Below are 21,152 nucleotides of genomic sequence, written 5' to 3'. Positions count from 1 at the left end.
GTTTGAGGGGTAGATCTGGAGGCATTTGCTGGGAATGTTCCTTTTTTATGTTGCATGCATGATGCTTGTGGCATGGAGCATGACGGAGAGTGGCTCAAGTGAGTAGTCAACTGGAAGGTTGCTCGGAGGGCCTGGAACCACAATGGCGATGCTCAGTTCCACCTCCGCTGCTGGAGGCAAGATGCTTTTGAATATCAGTTGCTGGAAATTGCACGCAAAAGGTATCTGGCACCCTGGTCTCCTTCAAGAGGAATGGGGGATATAAAGCAAACAAGTCCTCAATGGCAACATCACCATTAGTTTGGTCACTGTGAGAATGCTGGACTAGATGGGCCATTGGCTTGATCCACCAGGCTCTTCCCATGTCCATATGGGCTTAAGAAGAGGTTACAAGGAGCACAGCATTCCCTGCTGTGGAATTCCACACCTAAGACCTCTGCGGAGTAGCTGCTGTGGGTTTTAGGAAGACAGGAAAGGACTTCCATGGTGACAAATCCCATAGCTGTGCTAGGTTGCTTTGACACTCACAAATTTATCTGGAACTGTCATGCTTGCTTCATGCTTATTTTACAGACAATGCCCAATTGTTAGGTTTCCTCATTGCAGGTTCCACCCATTTTATTTCCTGTTCAGAATGTCTGGGGCAGTGTGGGGTGTAATGAATTGGTGCCTGGACTAGTAAGCTTACGTTTCTGGTGGAAGGGTTAGGGTGGGCTCTAATTGCTGGCTTCCTTGCATAAGTTAAAACTGTCTCCTCCCAGAGCAGATGCTGACTTAACTAAGAGGAAATTCATCACTAACCTCCAGCAAATCTGAACAGGGAGTGATAGCGCAGCCAGAACCTGCAAAAAGGAAACTTGCAATTAACATTGCAGGGGGCTTAGAGGTAAGTATTGTTACTGCCTTCAAAGGAGACCAGGGCAGTTTTATGTTTTCGACTGAGACTGAATTCTATGTAAAAACTGTAGGAGGATCTTGGCTGTAGGGAAGGGCACAGCTGAACTGTATAGCACTATATTAAATGCTGTGTGTAACTTCTGTTTTAATTCAATTCCAGGCACCTGCAGGTAGGATTGGGAGACACCTCTGCCTGAAATCCTGGGCAGCCACTTCCAGTCAGTGTAGACAACACTAAGGTGGATGAACCAATAGTCTGACTCAAGTATAAGACAGCTTCCTATGCTCCTTTGTTAAGTACAAGTCCCTTCACTTTGCAAACTGAACATCAGATAGGACTGAGCAAGGACCTTTGCTGCCCTATGAACAACAATCAGAATTTCCACAAATCTTCTTGTTAAAAACACCAGCAGAGGGCCTCCCTGGCATCATCAGACCACAAACCAGCTTCAGGACTGGTTCTCTCTAACCTCTGCTGGTTCAGCTCCCAGGTCAATCCTCCTGGCCCCCTCCCTACATAAATGGCTCTTCACTAAGCGATCTGCTCCTGATTCAGCCCAGAACTCCTGCTCTGTTCATTCAGATCTTCTGCCCGTCTCCAATCTTGTTCTCTTTCCCTTTACCAAAAGACCATCTCTGGCCATGGACCGGTTTTTCCTCTGCAAAAGTTTATGCTGGGCTGCTGACTGTCACACCCCATGGATCTTATCCTGCCATCACTTATTGCATCACTGGAGCCTCCGCTGACAGCATATTTGATATGGGACTGTTTAGAACACGCACCAGCGAATGCTCACCGTGCTTCATTTCTTTACAGTCAAAAGAATCACACTTTATAAAAAGAAATTCGGTAATCAGAAACTTTACCCGCCCCCAACCCCCGGAAAAGGTGCAGTTATTTAGAGACACAGCTAATGTGTGTCTGAGTAGAAGGAGGTGGCTTTTCAACAGAGCCAAGCAGATGTAAATAATCCCCCTCAAACGGACGCACAGATATTTGTCCAGAGTAAACAGCCTTTAAACACTGACCCTCCTCCTCAATCATTTACCATAAAGCTGATTTCCCAGGTTCCAGGGAGGAAGGTATCTGGAACCTCAAAACACTGCTTATATTATCCTTTCAAATAGTTTGAGGATTAAAGCTTTCGAACAGCACGTTTTAAGGGGGAGGAAAGGGGATTCCTCTGTGGTGCTTTGAGAAAAAGGAAATTACTCTGATCCCTGATAGCCTACAACTCCCCTAAGAACTAATGGGGCAACTGTGGGTCCCTTTCCACCATGCAAAATGCATCCCTTTGGGTGTGTGGGACTTGGACAAGGCTTGGCAGAATTCCATTGTGGAAGTTACTTCCAGTGTGCATGGCATATGGACCTTTTAAAAAGATTTCTCCTTTCTCCACAATTAGCTGTTCCTTATTCAAATATTTTTCTCCATTATCAGTCGGTTCCTTTTGGTCAAGCACAATGGGATTTTTAGAATCTAGACCAATCATGGTGAGTGCAATGCATCATATGTCCTCTACAGTTAAGAAGAGATACCAGCTCAAATGTTTCCAAACTGTCTGCATCCATACGTATAAGCCTGCCCAGTTTAAGCTCGGCTTCAGAGGCCCTTGTTCTCTGCGCTGCTGTCATGATCTATTATATTGACCGTTATCACAGACAGGGACTTTTTAGTGATGGCCCCACATCATTGGACTTCTCTCCCCTAGGGAATAATAGGCACAGCCCCATCAATATTGGCTTTTAAAAGAACCCTGTACTTGGCTAAGCTGCTAATTCTTGAACTTTCTTTGTTGTTGCTGCTCATTAATTAGAGGATAGTTTAGAAAGTTTGTTTTGTGCAATTTTTATAAACAAGTTCATTGTAAACTGCCTTGAGGGGCCTGTAAATGGGGAAGCTCAGAAAGTTTTTGGGTTGTTTTTGTGTGTGTGTTTTTTTTTTTGTTTTTGTTTTTTAAGAATAATTATTTACTAAAATGAAATGAAGGGATGGAGGATTATACACACGACAATTTCATTCTGCCCAGAGCTGAAGTGTTTGGAATGTGGAGAGCTACATAGAGAAGCAAAAGTCCACTGAATGAAATGAAAGGCCACTCTTGGTGTTCTGCCGTGTCATGATGTATACAGGAAGCGAGGCTGCTTAAAATATAGCATATCTAGCAGCTACATCAGCAATACACCGGAATAAAAACAGATACTTTTGTGCAGTGCGGGGTTTGTGAGTAATAAAAGACATGTTGTAAATAAAGACAGTCATAAGACAAAAAACGGTTTATGTTTGGGGTGCTTGTTTTTTTAAAACAAAAAACAAAATAAGCACATAATCCATTCTCTGTTTCCTTTTATTTTTATTTTTCCTTTCCAAGTTTATCATGTACTTGGAGAAGGGGGGCAGAGCTGAATTCTGATTAAAACATTCCTTTTTTTAAAAAAAGGAAAGAAAGCATGACCAGCTATACTTGTGTGGAAGAACAGAATGCATTGCTTTTCTAATTTTCCAAATGGCCCTGTTAATGCTTTCTTGAGGAAACCTCCCTATGCTTCCTCTGAAGAACATTCTCAGATGAAACGTCCAACTCCCTGGCACAATGATAAGATTCCTGATTTTAGATAGCAGCAGCTCCTTTAGGGATGATGAAGATCTCGTTTGGGAGGACCCGGATGTATGCTAGCATCTGATAAAATGGAGTTTTATCTCTTTAGGATTTGGAACTTTTTCCCATGGCAGACTTATTCCCCCTCCCCAAGAGCCCCTGAAAAAGGAAGGAACAAGTGAAAGTCCTCTTCTTCTTCTTTTACCCCGTACAGTGCAGAATTAATGCAAATGATGACAAATCTCTTGGAATGCAGCCTTTTAAAAGTAAATTTTAAAAAGAATGTCTGATTGCCAAAGGGTGATCAAAGTCCTGGAAAGAGTTAACACAAAGAGAATAAGAAAGGGGGGGGGATGTTTGAGTTGACACTTAAACAAGAGAGGCGTGTCCTCCTAGCTCCTGATTGGCTTCAAGTTCTATCCAAAAACCTCCCCTCCCCCCCCCCTTTTCATTCCTCCTCCTCCTCCTGCTCTCTAGGTCCCAGGGGAGAATGTGGAATAGTGAGAGAGATCAAAAATAAACCTCTTATGTCAAAGCAAGGGGGGAAGAAAAGTATAAATACCGAGGACTCTGCAGCCAGATTTGGTGCTTCAAAGGCTTGGGAAGAAGCAGCCCAGGGAGAGAGCGGAGCAGCCTAGGGAGAGAGCTAGAGAGCTTCTTAGGAAGGGAAGGGAGGGAAACTCAGAGAGGCAGAGAGAGAGAGAGAGAGAGAGAGAGAGAGAGAGAGAGAGAGAGAGAGAGATCAGGATTCCAACACCCACCCAGCCCCAGCCTCTTTCAACTCGACACACTTTTTTCCAAGTGGATAGCCCGCTTTGCTGCTGCATCTTTTGCCCGGAAAGGTGCAAGAGCTACTTTGGAAGCTGGTAACAGAAGGAACCCCACAAACCAGCCTTTGGGGAGAAAAAGGATTTTCCCGGGGGCCCCCCTCAATTCTCCCTCTACGCTGGGCAAGTTGTTGCTGACTAAACCTGGCATTAAAACCCCAAATTCGTTCACTCTCTCCTATCAATTTCAAGCCACAAGTTTTTCCCTGGGGATCGCGGCTTGCCAATTTGCAGCATACACAGCTGGGGACTTTGCTGTTTTTTCAACTGAGCCTGCACTTCCCATCCCGTCACTGGCTCCCTGATAGCATCAATGCCCCTTTCTCTGCAACCACCACAGCCCTCGGCTGGCAGGCTGGCCGCTGGCCGCACGCTCTTCTTCCCTCTGCTGCTGGTCTTGCGACTGCTGGGCAATGCCTGGGCACTGCCCACCCAGGACAGCGACTCCCAGGGGGTGGTGCCAGTCTGGATGGTCCCTCCGGGAAGCGAAGGGCAGGTTTCCTTCTCCATCCGTGCCTTCAGGAAGGAGTTTGTCCTGCAGTTGGAGCCAGATGCCAGCTTCTTGGCACCTGGGCTGAAGATCCAGCACGTGGGTAGGAAGGAGCTCCTTGCTAAGGAGGACATGGGGCTCCGGAGCTGCTTCTACTCGGGGACTGTGAACTCCCAGCCAGACTCCCTGGTGGCTGTCAGCCTGTGCCAGGGCATCCGTGGCTCCTTCTTGGTGGATGGAGACAAATATGTCATCCACCCACAAGGTCATGAGAATGGAGATCCTCTGCTGCAGGCCCACCAGCTCCAGAAGAGGGGGTGGGCAAAAGAAGCTGGAGAGGACATCCCAGAAGAGGAATCCCGGGTAGCAGAATCCAACAGCACCAGCAGAACCAAGAGGTTCATCTCAGAAGCCCGCTATGTGGAGACCCTGCTGGTGGCTGATGCCTCCATGCTCCAGTTCTATGGGGAAGACCTGACGGTAAGCAGCGCTTCAACTCTCCTTCTCTTCCTTTTAGATGCTCAGAGCAGGTGCAGGTTGGGCGGTGCATGCCAATATGCATGGAATCTTAAGTGGGAATCTTCGAGCTGTGGGTGGGGTGGTAGATCTGGGGTGATGCAGTCAGGGGCAGATCATGGTAAAAGCATGAACCCTGAGCAGTAATTCTCCAAATCTCGCTTGCCTTCAACTTCTGGATGCGTACACACCATACATTTAATGCACATAAACTCCTGGTTGCGTTCACGCAACACATACAAAGCACATTTAAAGCACACACATACCCTAAAAATCTTGAGAACTGCAGTTCACCCCACACAGCTACAATCCCCAGCAAACTACCATTCCCAGAATTCTTGCGGGGGGGTGTGATATGCTCTAAATGTGTGGTTTGTTCACTGCTGTCTTTCAGCCTCCTGTCTGTAATTTTATGGGGTAAGGGCCATAATAATTCTGATCCACGTTGCAGGGCTACTTACTGGGAATAACACTTGTGAAGCACTGTGAACACTTTAAGGCACATGATAGCAAAAATGATCATAGTGGAAAACATCTGGGAGAATGATGCTCCATGCAGGGGTGTGCACGGGGTCGTTGTGGGACAAAGCACTTCTTTGAGACTGCTCACTATTGAAGGGCAGACTTATTAACAAGGAACTTCCGCTAAACAGCAACTGTTCCAACAAGGAACAGTTATCTCCTGCTCCCTGCCCCACCCCAATAACACCCAATTAACACATCCCTCGCAATGTGATGTCATCACGTTCTGCATTTCCCCGCCCCGGCTTCACATCATCGAATATTGCACAGTGTGATGAAGTCATACATCTGATGGATGTTCCTAGATGTTATGGGTTTGGGGTAGGGAACTTGACACCCAGATGACATTTCTGGCAGCTGCCTGAGTCACCTTGTCTGGTGGAGATGAAACGTCTGTATTTTAACTCATCGTTTTCTTTGTACCTGGTAAAGTGCGCTGCAGAACCTGAAAGCTGGTATTTTTCAAAGCATAATTTTGTCCAGAGAGAGGCAAAATTGAACTACGTATTTTGTGGGGGTTTTCAAAGAAAAATTATTGTGGGAAAGGATCACAGCATCTTTTGCCTATGCTAAGCTGATGGCATGAGAACTGTAAAGCAATTTGATATTACAGTCATTAAGCTAATCTGTGTTCCTCGTTATTGTAAGGTCTGCCTCTTTGGTATACTAATTTGGTACCTGATACTACTTTGGGAGACTAATGGGGGGGGGGAGTTGGGGCTTTGTTTAGTAGGAGAAGGGGAAGAGGCACAGTCTCTATTAGTAGCCACATAAGATTAGTAAAAGTTCTAGAAGTCATGTTTTGATGTGAGCCTCCCTCTCTCTTGGGCTGCACCCCCACCCCCACCCCCAAGCCGTGGTTGAAGAGAACCACTTGAACCAGGAGACCCACAGATTTCACAAGTACCATTTACATCAGTAAATTTATGTTCACCGTGTGAAAGTCTTACTCAGCTTTGTTAGCTCTAAAAGGGAAGTTTCTATCCTGGAACTTGTGTGCAAGGAAAATCCTAACTTCTGCTAGGACAGCAGCTTTCACAGTGGTGAAATTAAGCAGAAATTATATGAAGGACATTCTATTAAAATGAGAGGGGAACAGAGGTGCATGGGCCATTACAAGGGGTTCTGCTAACAGAGTATTTGTGGGGGGCCATGTTCATCGTCAGTCCCTGCATTTCTAGTGGGGAAGTTACAGTATTTTATCTGAGGTGCTAATAGCAGGAATGGGCTCAGTACAAGTCAGTTTTATTCGGGAGACCTCCTTCTTTCAGCACATAGCAGGTGGAACTTCAGAAATGTTAAATGTGAATATTTATTACGCAGTAAGATGTATGAAACATTTCCATGATAGGCAGGATGCATGTGGAATCGCACTTTGGTCTCTTCCAGACTTTTGCTCTTTTGGGGTGGGATTCAACCACATGCCAGCAAACTCAGATTGCACAAATAAAGCTGGTTATTGCTCTGTGCAACAAACCACCCTCCCCACTCAAATCAGACGTTTTGTGATGAGGGAAATGATTGGGAAGCGCACCCTTGGAAAGCGAGGGATAATAGTTGCTTGGCACAGGTTGATATACCCTTCCAACAAACAAATCTGAATGTGTGCTCAATGGACAGCTGGCAGAAATGACATGGAACTGCCGAACTAAGGAAACCTTGACTCTTAGGGCAGGAAGAGAGAAAAGTTTGTAACGGTTAGAGACTTTGCTTCCTATGGTGTCGACACACACACACACACACACACACGACATACGTACAAGTGTAACTTTCCTTTATCCTACTTTTGCTCTCGATCAAACAGATTTTGCAGATTTTTTTAAACAATGAAAAAAACTTTCCAGCTCTATTAACCTGAGGTGAAAACCGCATGGCTGTACATATGCCACAAGCAGCAATCACTTTTTCAAAACGATTTCAATAAAAATAACACTCTAGTCCTTTGTCTGAGAAAGACTAGAGCTGAGTCAATTACATCCATCATCTCCCTATAGAAAGGATTTATTCCAAGCCTTTGGCTTAACCCTTTAATCCTTATCCCCAATTGCAAAGAAGGCTATGTATACAGAACTGCATTTTCTTCAGTCGTCCTGCTGCTCTTGTTTCTTCCCCTTCTCCACCCTTTTCCCTCTGCTGTGTTCTCCATTACTGGAGTTAAAATTGCAGGATCCTTAAGGCTAGGGACCTATATTATTATTATTATTATTATTATTATTATTAATATTAATATTAATATTACTTTTTACTCATGTAATCGCTTTACCCCCTATGTGCCTACTCGACAGTTTCAATGTGTAGAACTGGCAGTCTTACGCACAATACCCATTCTAAACATTTCAGAAATTCTTCCTTTAGTTTGCCATAACTTGCACTTTGGAACTCCCTGCCTATTGATATCAGGCAGGCACTTCTACTATTTTTCCTTTGTTTGTGTGCCTGCTTAATACATTTTTTATTAGGCCTATTGACATGTGTATATGTTGCTGTGCTTTTAATCAGTTTTTAGCTAACTGCTGGTTTAATTTTTTTATGTTTTACTTATTTTATCTGTTTTCATTGTTTATTTTAATATTTTATGTCAACCGCGTAGAGGTGTCATGACAAACAAAAGTGGTATATTAATTTTGTAAAGTAAGAAAATAAATAAATAAATAAAATTGCTATGTCGCTTTGAAAAATGGTAGACCTTGGATGGTGCTATACGAATACATAATGCTTCAGTAGACATCTCACTAGGCTGAACTCTGGCTCAGACGATAGACTCCCTGCTACAGTGCCAAACCTCTGTAATACTAATAACCCCCTTATATCCAGACGTCATGCGGATCTGGGAATCTCGCCAACAGCAGTAGAATGTCTAAACTGGGTAAAATATGAATCGTAAATCTGTACAGTAGTCAAGAAACACAATGGATTTCCCAAAATAGGAAGATATTGAACGACAATTGCTGTTTTTCCCTAGAAGTGATTTATTTTGGATAGTTGTTTGTCTGTTTGCTATGCCTTTAGACACCTCTTAAGATATTGTAACCATATTTGGATGATGACTGCTGAGAACAAGCATCAGATTTTTGTCTCTGTTTGGGTACAATTGTTTGCCATTTTGAATTAAGATGGCGGGCTGAACCTTTCAAAGCTGCACTGATTTAAATTTCTGGTTTCGAAACTGCACTTGTTTTTGGTTTTTGTCTTGTTTCTTAGAATCCCTGAGCAGGGCTGGGCACAAGTGTGCTGATTTCTTAAATTTCTTAACAGTATTGCCTTCATAGCTGTCAACTTTTCCCTTTTCTTGCGAGGAATCTTATTCAGAATAAGGGAATTTCCCTTATAAAAAGGGAAACGTTGACAGCTATGATTGCCTTTCAGAGCAGCATACATCACGTCCCATGCAGCCGCACATCCAAGCAGTGGCCAAACCCATGTGCTTCACAGTATTCCTAGCCTGGGATTCTGATCTCAAAGCAACAAATGGGAACAGTATGTCCATCTGGAAGCTCCCCCCACCCTTACAGTCCTTCACAGTCCATACATAGTCATAGGAATCCTCTGCACACTGGGAATTTTGGATCCTGCTCAGTTGTGTTTCCCCCTGTTGGACCTTAAAGACTTGGGATGATGTTAGAGACAGCCTTGGGGCAGATCTACATCACACACTTAAAGACACACATTTAAAACACATGACTTCCCCCAATGAACCCTGGGAACTATAGTTTGTTAAGGGTGCTGGGAATTGTAGCCCTGTGAGGTTGGAATAGCAGCTCCCAGGATTCTTTGGAGGAAGTCATGTGTTTTAAATGTGCACTGGATCTCGGGCACCTGGGGCGGCGTGCCCAGGGGTGGTGAGAACCATCCATAGGAGCAGGGTGAACCACCCATAGGGACAGCATGACCTGTGCCTTCCCTATGGGCACCACGTGGCCTGTCCCTATGGGTGCCACGCAGCATCCATAGGGACGGCACAGAGTGTGGGATGCCCTTAGGGAGGGACTGGGCATGCTGTGGGGCCTCAGCCACTCTACAGATGGGGGGTGTTAAGTTGTGGGTGAACATATCAGACGACACAGCGATTCTTCAAACAGCTCTTATTTATTCACAGGCCAGAACTGAACTGAAGGGTTCAGCCCGCCCGCTTATATAGAGCTCCACTACAACGCAACTGTAACAACTTTCTGTAACTATCCAATCACTGAACGTCACTTTCAATCCCTTATTTGCATATGTGGACTTGAGTGAAAACTATCTACAGTATCCCCCTGCTGGCCCAGGGTGAGAACTTCAGTACATAACAGGGGGAGGCAGCCAGTAGACTGTGCGGAGCCTGCAGGTGCCAACACACATTGCTCATGCGCGCTGCATGCCCCGTGGTGAGTGCCACTGGCCATTTTGTCACCCCCCCCATCAGGGTGGCACCCGGGGCGTACTGCACCCCCCCCTCCTACACCCCTGCATTGGATGTGCTTTAACTTAATAGTGTGGATTGGTTAGGCATTTGCAACAGGTGCTGGGTACCTGTCCCCAGTCTTGCTCCCTCTACCACCCAACTGACACTCAAATACTGTGCTAAGCAGCTGACCTATGGAGTGCAGGTCTGCAGGGCCTGATGCTCTCCAGATGCCTGGGACTATTACTCTCATCAGCCGCTGCTGGGTGGCATCTGGAAAGCATCAGGTCAGGGAAGGCTGTTCCAGGCTACAGATGTCTAATGGAGAATGCTTATCTCTCTCTCAAACTACAATTTCCAAGATTGCTTTGTGGAGAAGTCATGACAGATGAGAACGCAATGCTGTGTAGATCCCCATCAGGCTGTGGAGGGCTAGCCTACAATAGCTAGGTAAAGGTAAAGGGACCCCTGACCATTAGGTCCAGTCGTGACCGACTCTGGGGTTGCATCGCTCATCTCACTTTATTGGCCGAGGAAGCCGGCGTACAGCTTCCGGGTCATGTGGCCAGCATGACTAAGCCGCTTCTGGCAAACCAGAGCAGCGCATGGAAACGTCGTTTACCTTCCCGCCGGAGCAGTACCCATTTATCTACTTGCACTTTGATGTGCTTTCGAACTGCTAGGTTGGCAGGAACAGGGACCGAGCAATGGGCGCTCACCCTGTTGCGGGTATTCGAACCGCCGACCTTCTGATCGGCAAGTCCTAGGCTCTGTGGTTTAACCCACAGCGCCACCCACGTCTCAGCCTACAATAGTTACAGAGCTCTATTTCCCAGACTTCCATGAAGGGAAGCCATGATAGCTAAGCTCATTTAAAGCTAAGCAGGAATAGCCAATGCTGTGCCCTTCAGATGCTGGGCTCTATCTCTCATCAGCCCCAGCCGACATGGCCGGTGGTCAGGGATGAGGGGAGCTGAAATGCAGCAAACATCTGAAAGGCTCCACGTTGGCTTCCCCTAGTCTATAGTGTTCAATGAAAGCCCTTTGCCATCTTCCTCACATTTCAGAAGGCCTACATTAGCAGCAGTACATCGTTCCAATCTCCTGTGGAAGACTAACCAAACAAAAGCATCCATATATATCACTTGCCCACAGCTGTTTCTGAAGGCACTGGTGGTGGGGTTAGATGGAGGGGAAATACGTGTGTGTCAGTCTGGTCTGCCTGAAAAGGTACACACATGTCGCAGAAACATTGAGTCAGAAGGGTCCATGTTTACTTGGCTTCCTTGCAATCCTTGCAGCCGCATTTTCATCACTAAACATTAAAAGGTCAGGCGCGTCCTTTGCAAGTTGTTTTCCGACATTAATTGTGGTAGAGGAGGCCCCCCAAATAGCTCAGATTCACACAGATGGACAAAGAGGTAGTGGCTTCTGTTTTACCTCCCAAACAACCATCACAACATGCCTTCCTGCTCTATATTGTTGCCTAGGCTGCTCTGTCCCCTGCTCTGGATAGAGTGAGTCATACTCTAGCTATACTCAGAGAAGACCCAATAATCCATTGCACAAAGGGAAAATGTATGTTTGTCATTGCCCCCACTTTGGCTTCTGGCCCTGCCCACCACTGACATGTGGCTCCCAGAGGGGTCAAGCTGCTTAGACAGATAATGGGGAGGGGAGCAATTTGCAAAGGCTCAGCTCGGGCCGCCTCTGGAGTCTGACTACATCCTTGGAAGAAACCCAAAGGATAAGCAAAATGAGGGTCTAGTTCCATTTGGTCAGGGGTGGGGAACCTTTTTTGAACCACTCCCTCCTGGGCAACCTTCTGCCATCATCAAGGTGCCAGGAGTGGGCGGAACAATGAATATACATTTTACCTTTGTACAGTAGGCTGCTTTCTACACACACCCCTCTCTGTCCCCAGTCTGGCAAGAAAGAGGCATCATCAGAGTTCAAGGACAGCGGCAGAAACACTCCAGGAAGTAAATGGAAGGAAGAAATGGGGGGGAGAGTGTGACCTGAGGAGAGTCCCAAGGGCCAAACAGAGAAGTCGGGGGGCACCTTTTGCCCCTAGGCCTCAAGTTCTGCAATTCTGATTTAGGTATTTGCCCTTCTCTCTTCCAAAGCACCTGACTAGATGTTTGCTCTCATGCAAAGCAGCTTGAACTGTGTTTGGTATCTGCTTGGAGCCATAAGCTTGAGGAGTTAATAAGCAGATTCTGAAACGTATCTCCACACAAAAGCTGTGGGGCTCTTTCCAAGTCTGCAATCCACACACACACACACACACACACACACAGTGGACTACAGGATTCTTCTCCACTTCCTCCTCTACCTTCTATGTAATGCTAAACAGCTGCCACAGTCCTCCTCTAGAGCAAACATTGGCAAAACAACTGCTGATTATGAAGCACTCTGGTATGAAAAACGCGCCACACAAGTGAACATTGTTATTCTGGAGGCGATGGCTGAGGACCCAGCATGAGTAGCTTCCAAGGGCTGGGAGGAAAGCAGGCCAGCCCTGGAATAGTATTATGGTTATCAGGTTGTCAAACAATTGCTCATGTCCCACGCTGAAAAGAAACAGGTGATGTTGCTTCAGAATTCATTGTGAAATGTCCCCTGTGTGTCAGTGTTTCCTAAGACTTTGATGAAGGACACGCACTCCTCCCCCCAACTCCCGTAAAAATTGAACCTCTCAAAAAGGATACTCAAAAAGGGGGCAGGAAAGGGGGAACTGAGATTATCAAGGGGGCTGCAGTGTCTGGCCTATGAGGAGAGGCTACAGTAATTGGGACATTTTAGTTCAGAAAAAGAAAGGTAAGCAGCAGGTGATGTAATCAATCTAGTAGAATTATGCATGTGCATTAGAGAGCTTTTTCTCATTCTGCCATAATACCAGAACTCAGGGTCACCCAGTGAGATTGATAGGTGGAAGAGATACGTTCAGTGAGGAGGTACGTCCAACTAAACACAATTATGGAACTCCCTGCCATCCATTAGTTTGAAAAAGTGATCAGACAAATTCATAGAAGGTGAGTCTGGCAGCTCTAGTCAGCCCCCAGGAGTACACCAGTTGTTGGAAGTGGGGATACTGCTTTCCGTTTTTACTTGTGGGTTTCCCAGCAACATCTGGTTGGCCATTGTGGGGAAAAGATGCTGGGTGTAGACAGACATTTGGTTTGATGCATCAATGTGCTTCATAAGGTCTAATGATGCATGCATCATTCTCACCCCAAAACAGCATACGAGTAAGGGCTCATCCAGACTTCCTTTTGCACTGTGCTTTCCAGACACAGTTCAGTGCCTGGCTCATGCATATACGCACAGCACACAGCCCCATCTGGGGCTATCTAACATTGTTTCATTGCAAGTGACTGAATACACCGGTCTCCTCCTAGTGGGACAGAATTGCCCGCTCCCAACAAATGGCAGGAGGCAAATCCCAAGCAATGGATAGTGCAGAGATAAATCAGGCAGCCACCCTGCGGGGAAGAGGGTTGTACTTTTTTACGCCATACTAGCAGCTGGATGGCATCCAGCTTACAAATAGCTGGTCTACATATTTTAAATGGACAGAGTCAGGGACTCCAGCATTCTGCTTGTGGCAGGAAACATGATCTAGAGGAAGGATGCCTAAGTGGAGGGTCAGGACAGAATCCCCAAATGAGTTATGGGGAGCAGCTTCTGTGTGTGGCTCACGGGATATGGCAAAGGTCCACTGGACCATGTTGCATACAATGCAGATAGGCAAATAAGGGTAGAGTCCAGATTTAGGTCAGGGAGAATGATGGACAGGTATGCCCCAGTTTCTGAAGACTTGCTGGTGATTTCCAGCGAGATTTTTGAGGAACCAGGGAACCATCGTTGCAGCAAAAAGTTTTGGAACTGGTCCTCCTCTCGCCTGCTCAGCGGGAGATTTTTGCCAAGATATGCTTCCCATTTTGTGCCTCCCTTTATTCCTGCTGTAATAAGATAGCTTTAAATTCCCTTATAGGACTCTGGGCCAAGCTCAGGCACTGCTGAAGGAAAACACGTAACATTCTCCCAACACTTTTTTTAAAAAATGAAATGCAATCGCAGGGGACAGACACCGGAAATGGAAAAGCAGCCGTAGGGAGGGATGCCACTTTTCTCCCACTAGTGGGGAATTGGCTTATGGGGAGGTCTATGTTTGAGCCGAAATACTACAAGATGGAATGAGGGCTCAATCCATACTGTTGTTTGACACCTGAGACGTGTTTTCAGGACCCACCCCATTCCTGTCACCTGTTTTAACTGTTTTTAATTCTAAATTTTAAATTGCTAAAAGCCATGGTGAAGGGCAGGCGTTAAATTTAATTATTTGATTGCTTTCCTCCCCCACAAACAAAGTCTCAAAGTGACACACAGAAAAGAAGATTTATATGAGACTACTGAAGCAAATTAGAATTGATTAAGTTTTTGTTCAGCTATTAACTTAAAAATACTTACTCAGTGATTGCAGACAAGCCACTCTCCTTCGGTCTTACTCCCCTTGCCCTAACCTACAACCTGAGAGATAACAATGCTGACGTATTCTACAGGGTTGTTGTTCGGATTCCAACTGGACACTGGCCACAATCATGGCATACATTTAAAGCACTGTGATACCAAATCAAAACAAAATTACAAAAAAAGACCAAGTATCAAAACTAAATGCAGCAAATGCTCCTAGAAATCCATTACTTTCCTGCAATTGAACTTTGAACGTATGAAAGAGTGTGACTTTGGACCTTGCTAAATCTTACCTTTTCTCCCTCCACTTCTTTCTTCCTAGTAACTTGTCATGGAAAGCTGATTCAGTGCTTCCAGGGTTCAGTTCCTTGGAATGAGGGATAGTGGGGACTTAGGGTAAATGGCTATTTACACATATATACAACCTGAGCCAAAGATGGAGGGGCTCACAGTATTAATACCCTAGAAGGTTCAGTATTGCTTCTTCCATAGCTACAGACTTGGCTTCAAGCATTACTTGCATTCTCAGGCTTCTGCCTGCAGCCTGCTTAGAGCCCAGCTCTCTCTCTCTCACTGGCTATTGACCTTCTCACTACCAGCCAAGAGTGGGAAAGGGCCCACCCAGAAGCCTTCTAGCTTTCTTATGCTAGCAACTCACACGCAGGGGTCATCATGGCCTTTGCCTGGCTCCTTCAATAATGATTTAAACCCTTTTGATTTTAACCTTTGCAGGATCCAGGAATTAGAAGGGACTTGGGCACTGTACAGCCTAATCTACAGCCCAAACTCACAACAATGGGAATCTGCCTTATACCATCTAAGACCAGTGATCCATCTAGCTCAGCACTGTCTACACCAGGGGTTGTCGACCTGGTCCCTACCACCCACTAGTGGGCGTTTCAGGATTCTAGGTGGGCAGCAGGGGGTTCTAGGGCACAAGCTGAATCCTTCTTTCATTGAGCACTGGTGGGCGATAAGGAAATTTTACCATGCAGAAAGATGCATTAGTGGGCGGTAGGTATAAAAAGGTTGACTGTCCCTGCTCTACATTGACTGGCAGTGGCGCTCCAGGACTTAAGACAAGGAGTCTCTCTCCCAGTCCTACCTGGAGAAGCCAAGGACTGAACCTGGGACCTTTTGCATGCAAAGCTACAGCCCCTCAGTGCAAGTCTGAAATGATCAAAGTTGTAAGGATGAAATGAGAAGGTGAAAGAATACAGGAGAGAAAGGGAGAAGGGATTTGTTTTAAGAGGCAAGACAAAGAGGTGGAGAAAGATCTTAGGGAAATGAAATGTGGGTGCAATCCCAATGGGGGAGACGGGAAGGAGGAAGCCAAGGAGTGGGGTGATTCAGCCCCTCTCCAGCTATTCGATGCCCAAACACTGCCTGCAGCATCCTTTGACTGCCACTTGGCTTTGTGCAAGGAAATTCCTGGCTCGCACTTTAAACCGCCAACGGAGGTGCTATATTTGAGATGGGAGCCAAGGCCCTTGCAGAAACTACCAGGAATTCTGCTGATAGTCTGGTAAACAGCACAGGCTGCCGGCTTCACTCCCCTTTCCCCAAGGCAAATGATTCCCAACAAGCTGACTCTTATTAGCTTTGCACCACTAGCTCCAGGACGGTGCCTCTTGAGTCTGTTCTGTGTGGCCAGCTACTGTGGTCGGGCCTTCCCTCAGACACAATCTGACCTGATCGTGTCTCCACCACAAGGCACCAGCGGAGTGTTGATTCTTCCTCCTTGGGGCTGATTCTTCTCACTTTGCTTTTCTTATTTGTGCGCTTACAATGCATTTGTTGTACACTCCAAAAATGCGATGTGTAGCACAATACACTCAGTGGGGAGCCAGGATTGGCTGCAGTTCCCAACTGAGCGTGCACCTGATGGCAAACCTGGATTTGATCCTGTGTAAGTTGTGAAATGGTTCTGAGTGTACACACAATGGAGCTGCAGCCAGTTCTGACTCCCTAATGAGCTTAGATAGGTTTGAAAATATGTTGACGCAGCCAGACTTTGGAAGTGTACACTGAACATGCTTGACGTGCACCAACACAAGCCTGTGCTTTCAATCAAGGGTAGACTCAACTGGGTTTCTCCTACTAGGTTTTGTTCAATTTCTTCTTTCCCCTTTCTCTCTTCCTTGAGAAACTACTCTAGAGAATCGGGCGTGGGGAGAGATGGCTCCATGACATCAGAAAAACTAATCTGTCAGCATTTGCTGGCTCCATGATGTCATAAAAGCTGGCCATTGTGTGTTGTGTCATATAGTCTAGCCAATCAGTTCTGCAAGCTGGAAATTAATAGAACCAATTTCCTCCTCAGCTTTATCCAGGATTGACACCTCTGATTATGTATGTCTGTACACACCAACAAAAGTGTTTCCTAGCTCTGCTTCTTCCCTAGCTACTTTAGACTCTTTAATTGGAGTTATCAGAGGCTGAACCTGGCACCTTATTCATGTTAAATATTTGCCCTCTGACTGGACTATAACAATAGACATATTTAACTGAATATTTCAACCAAGAGTCATCAGCAAGCTCTAAGCTACACAGAAGTGCCAAGTGGATTATTTCCACTCTGTTTTACACAGGGGTCCAAGTGAATGCCAAGGATATGAATACAGTTCAGTGAGTCATGTTTTGTGGAGAATCTCTGCACTGTAGATAGTTAATCAGGTGCAACTGAGTCACTATAATAGTTCCGTTATTATTGTTACAAGTGGAATTCTGTTAAAAGAATCAAATGGTGATATTTTAAATTAGACTCTGACCTAAAGTTTGAGGTCAAACGCAGCTCAAACACTCTTTGGGTGGTCCTCAGGAAGCTGCAATCCCTTTACCTCCATCATCTTTTAAGTGGTTTCAGTGAAGAGCTGCAATTGTTTGAACACATGGGAAGCTGAGGGACAACCGAGGAAGGAAAGCAGTAAAACATATGCTTTCCAGGTAGGAAGTCACAGGTTCAAATTCTGGCACCTCCAACTAAAAGTAGCAGGTGGTGGCAAAAAGCTGTACTCCATCAGTCAAAACAGACAATAGTAGCCTAGATAGGTTCCCCACCCACAACATTTCTCATCCCGAAAGCCATATTCCCTTCTGGGCAACTTTCCTGGGCCCACATGCCAGTGGTGGGTGGGGCAGAAGCAAAGTCTATGCACACTCACACACCCCTCTATGTCCTCCCTCCAAGGAAGCAAGAGTTTGAGGATACATTCTAGGCAGGAAAAACACTTAAGGGTGTGTGGCTTGGGAAGAGAGACAGAGGGCTCATCCAGACTTCCATTTGTGCCATGATTTATAAGCATAGGTCCATGCTTTCCAGACACGGGTCTGAGCAGGGTTTCTTGTTTTTGTTTTGTTGTTGTTGTGCCAAACACTGCCGCTGTTTACCACTGAATTGGAACAAATACTGATCCACAGAAAAACTGATTGACGTTTGTTCTGATTCAACTGTGAACAGCAGGTTTTCCTGAGGAGACAAAAAAACAAAAACCCCACTCAGACCTGTGCCTGGAAAGCACGGACTTGTGCTTACAAATCGTGACACAAATCAGAGCTTGGATGAGCCCATAGATGTTTGCCTGCAGGTCTGAGCAACTACCTTAAATCCTAGCAGGATCAACCTGGAGGTCTATGAATCTGGAAAAGTCAGCTCAAAAGGGTTGGGAAGAAGGATGCAGCAAGGAGGTTGGGAAGCTGGCAGGGAGGCAGGGAAGTGGTAAGGAGCAAGACAGATGAAGAATACCTGGAACAAGTCTAGCAAGCAGAATGACAACCTGGCTGATGTCAAGACCATTAATAACCAGCTTTGGAGAAGCTGCTGGAGACAGAGTTAGGGCTTGTCTACACTGCCCCTTGTCTATGCCTAGAAAGCATGGGGCCGAGCAGTTTTCTGCTTGACCCATGCTTTCTTAGGCATGGGTCCAAGCTGTTTCCCCCTCACCCTGCTCCTTTCCCAAGGGAAAACCCACTCTTTAGCTCTAAATCAGAACAAATGGCAGTCCACAGAAAACCCTATTGCCGTCTGCTCCAACTGAGTGCTAAAGAGTGGCTTTCCCCTGTGGAAAGCAAGAGGAATTCTGCCTGCCTTTGGTGAAGCTCAAAGCCTGTGCAACAGATCTGTCTTCAGTTGAGAAAACAGGGCCAACCTGTCTCGAATCCAACTCCTCAAGAGTCCAGCCTAGTGAAATGTCCCTTCCATCACCAGCCCAAGGGGCTTCTTTACCCAGGTGGCTGTTGTTTACCCCAGAGCAGCCAGGTTCTCTCACTCTGGGGCCAGCTGAACTTCTTTGTTCCCCTCCTAAAAGAGAAAATAGCTGAGGGAAAGGGTGTAAATAGACACCAGATGGTGGAACAAGTGAACCTGACCTCATAATCTTCATCAAATAGCTGTTTGCTCAGTTTAGTTTACATCTTTGCTTTCCAGCTTTTTTATTTGTTTGTGGATTCAAGGCAGGGATAAGGAGCCAGAGCATTTGTATGCAGGGCTGCTGGATGGGTGGAGGACAGGGGATAAGAAGAGAAAGAAAAAATTAAAGGATCTGTGCTGAGAAAAGGGGCCTCAGCTTATGTGACGAGACATCAGTGACGAGATTGCTATCCACTGTCAGCCTGGAAAGAGCAGGAAGGACATAACCAGCAATCACACCAGTGGCCTGTGTGGACACTTGCCCTTTCTGTACAGCTGTGCACACACCATACATTTAAAGCACATTTAAAGCACATGACTTTCCCCAAATAATCCTGTCAGCCATAGTTTATCTCTTACATAGCTACAATTCCCAGCATCCCTAACAAATTAAGAGTCCCCAGGATTATGTGGGAGAAGACATGTGATTTAAATGTACGGTGTGTACACAGCCTGAGTAAATGTTGTATTGTCTTATGCTCCATACATTAGGGACCTTGGGCCAGCTTCATACAATATTGGGGGTGGGTTCTGGTTGCTTATGGGAAATCAAACCATGCAGCTGCTAAATTGGCTTTTCGTGTGTAGCAAGAGCCATACAATTCAGGACCATTTTAACGATGCAAAGTTTCATAGGCATAGTCAGCACTGCACAAGCAGCCCATCCCATGGAGAGGCCCCACATGGTCTGGGTTCCTCCAGATGATATCCACATTCAGACTGCCATAACCTCTGAAAAAGGCCTGATGAAATAGATGTTAGGACTTTTTCAGACCAGGAGCCTCCAGATCAGACACTGGCTTTCCTCTTGTTTCACCAGGTTAGTGAAAGGAATAACAGGCATTCGGGCCACAGACCATAATCCTCTTGGCCTGGCAAACCAGGGCTAATCTGTTGCCATGCGTTGATGTCAAGTTCTCAGACTTCCTGCTTTCCCTTCATCTGGGCATGATGTCACTAAGGGAGGCTGTCAGGGTCTTCCTCTGAACACCTTCAGCTTGCCAGCTTGCCACCTGACCAAAAGACCCAGCTGCACTTGAACTTCAGAGGAGTAAAAGTCATTCATCCACAGTCCACATCAGGGCTGGCTAACCTTTGGCTCTCCAACTCCTTGTTAGATTTCTGTTATGCCACTGTGCAGTTTTTGGAGTCACAAGACTCTGTTGACATTCCAGACTGTTGGAAGTCTCATGGGAGACGGATGTTGAAGTTACTGGTTTCCTGTGTCTTTGTTCCTGTTGTTCACTGTCTCTCACAGAGAACAGGTGCATATTCTTTTCTGTCCTGCGTAGATAGAAATAAATGGAGCAACGTAGCACATATTTTCTGGCTCCGTCTGCTGTCCGGGTACTCTGCGTAATGGGGAGCGTACCTGAAGCCTCATTAAAGGCTTAGGTCATTAATCACTGTTGGAGCAGAGGTCGATGGATTCCGAAGATAGGACAAGGAGGAGAGCTATTACAGCTCAGTTGTACGGAAACTCTGACACTCCTATCATCTCTGACTGTTGGCTGTGCTGATGGGGGTTGGAGTCCAACAACAGCTGGATGGCCACAGGTTCCCCATCCCTGGCCTACACAATCATAATCCACTGACTGGTAGCAGATACCATTCATTCAAAAGCAAGGCTGGCTATTTAAGAATTGGGCCCAATGTTCTAATCTCTTCTGTTTTGGTGTTAACTTCCCCGGCTTCAGTTGGCAGAGAAGGTGCATGGAGTAGGGAGTAGAACACAGTCTGTACAGTTGATTCTAAGTATTATTAGTGTGCCTTAATTGAACAATTATGGTGAAGTCACAAAGGCAAGAAGCTGACACAGGAAAGCACGTCTGGGAATGCAGGGGCCGTTTGCTGTTTCTCAATAGCCGCGTTGTTGTGTAACGCTTGCATTTTTCTGTCATGAAGACGGTTCCGTGAGCCAGTGCCAAAAGAAGCCAGAATTCTGATAAGATGTTAACATCTGACTTAAACATAGCTGGAGTGTCTGATATATGAGGTCATCTCTCCACTGTCTCGTTTACCCAAGCAAGAGGTG

The 21,152-nt window shown here is 46.0% G+C and overlaps 1 protein-coding gene across 1 annotated transcript in view; it reads left to right on the top strand.

The window, feature by feature from the left end:
• Positions 1–4,074: 4,074 nt before the first annotated feature.
• Positions 4,075–21,152, top strand: part of ADAMTS8 (ADAM metallopeptidase with thrombospondin type 1 motif 8) — a 35,613-nt gene continuing 18,535 nt past the window's right edge. The window contains exon 1 of the mRNA XM_080983427.1: positions 4,075–5,294. Within this exon, the coding sequence (XP_080839553.1) occupies positions 4,638–5,294 (657 nt within the window). The 5' untranslated portion in view covers positions 4,075–4,637. The remainder of the gene's footprint in view (positions 5,295–21,152) is intronic.

Source organism: Podarcis pityusensis, assembly GCF_964106645.2.
Source record: "Podarcis pityusensis genome assembly, chromosome: 15".
NCBI classification, from domain to species: Eukaryota; Metazoa; Chordata; class Lepidosauria; order Squamata; family Lacertidae; genus Podarcis; species Podarcis pityusensis.
Note: the sequence above shows the minus strand (reverse complement) of the source record. Positions and strands in the feature narration are given on the sequence as shown.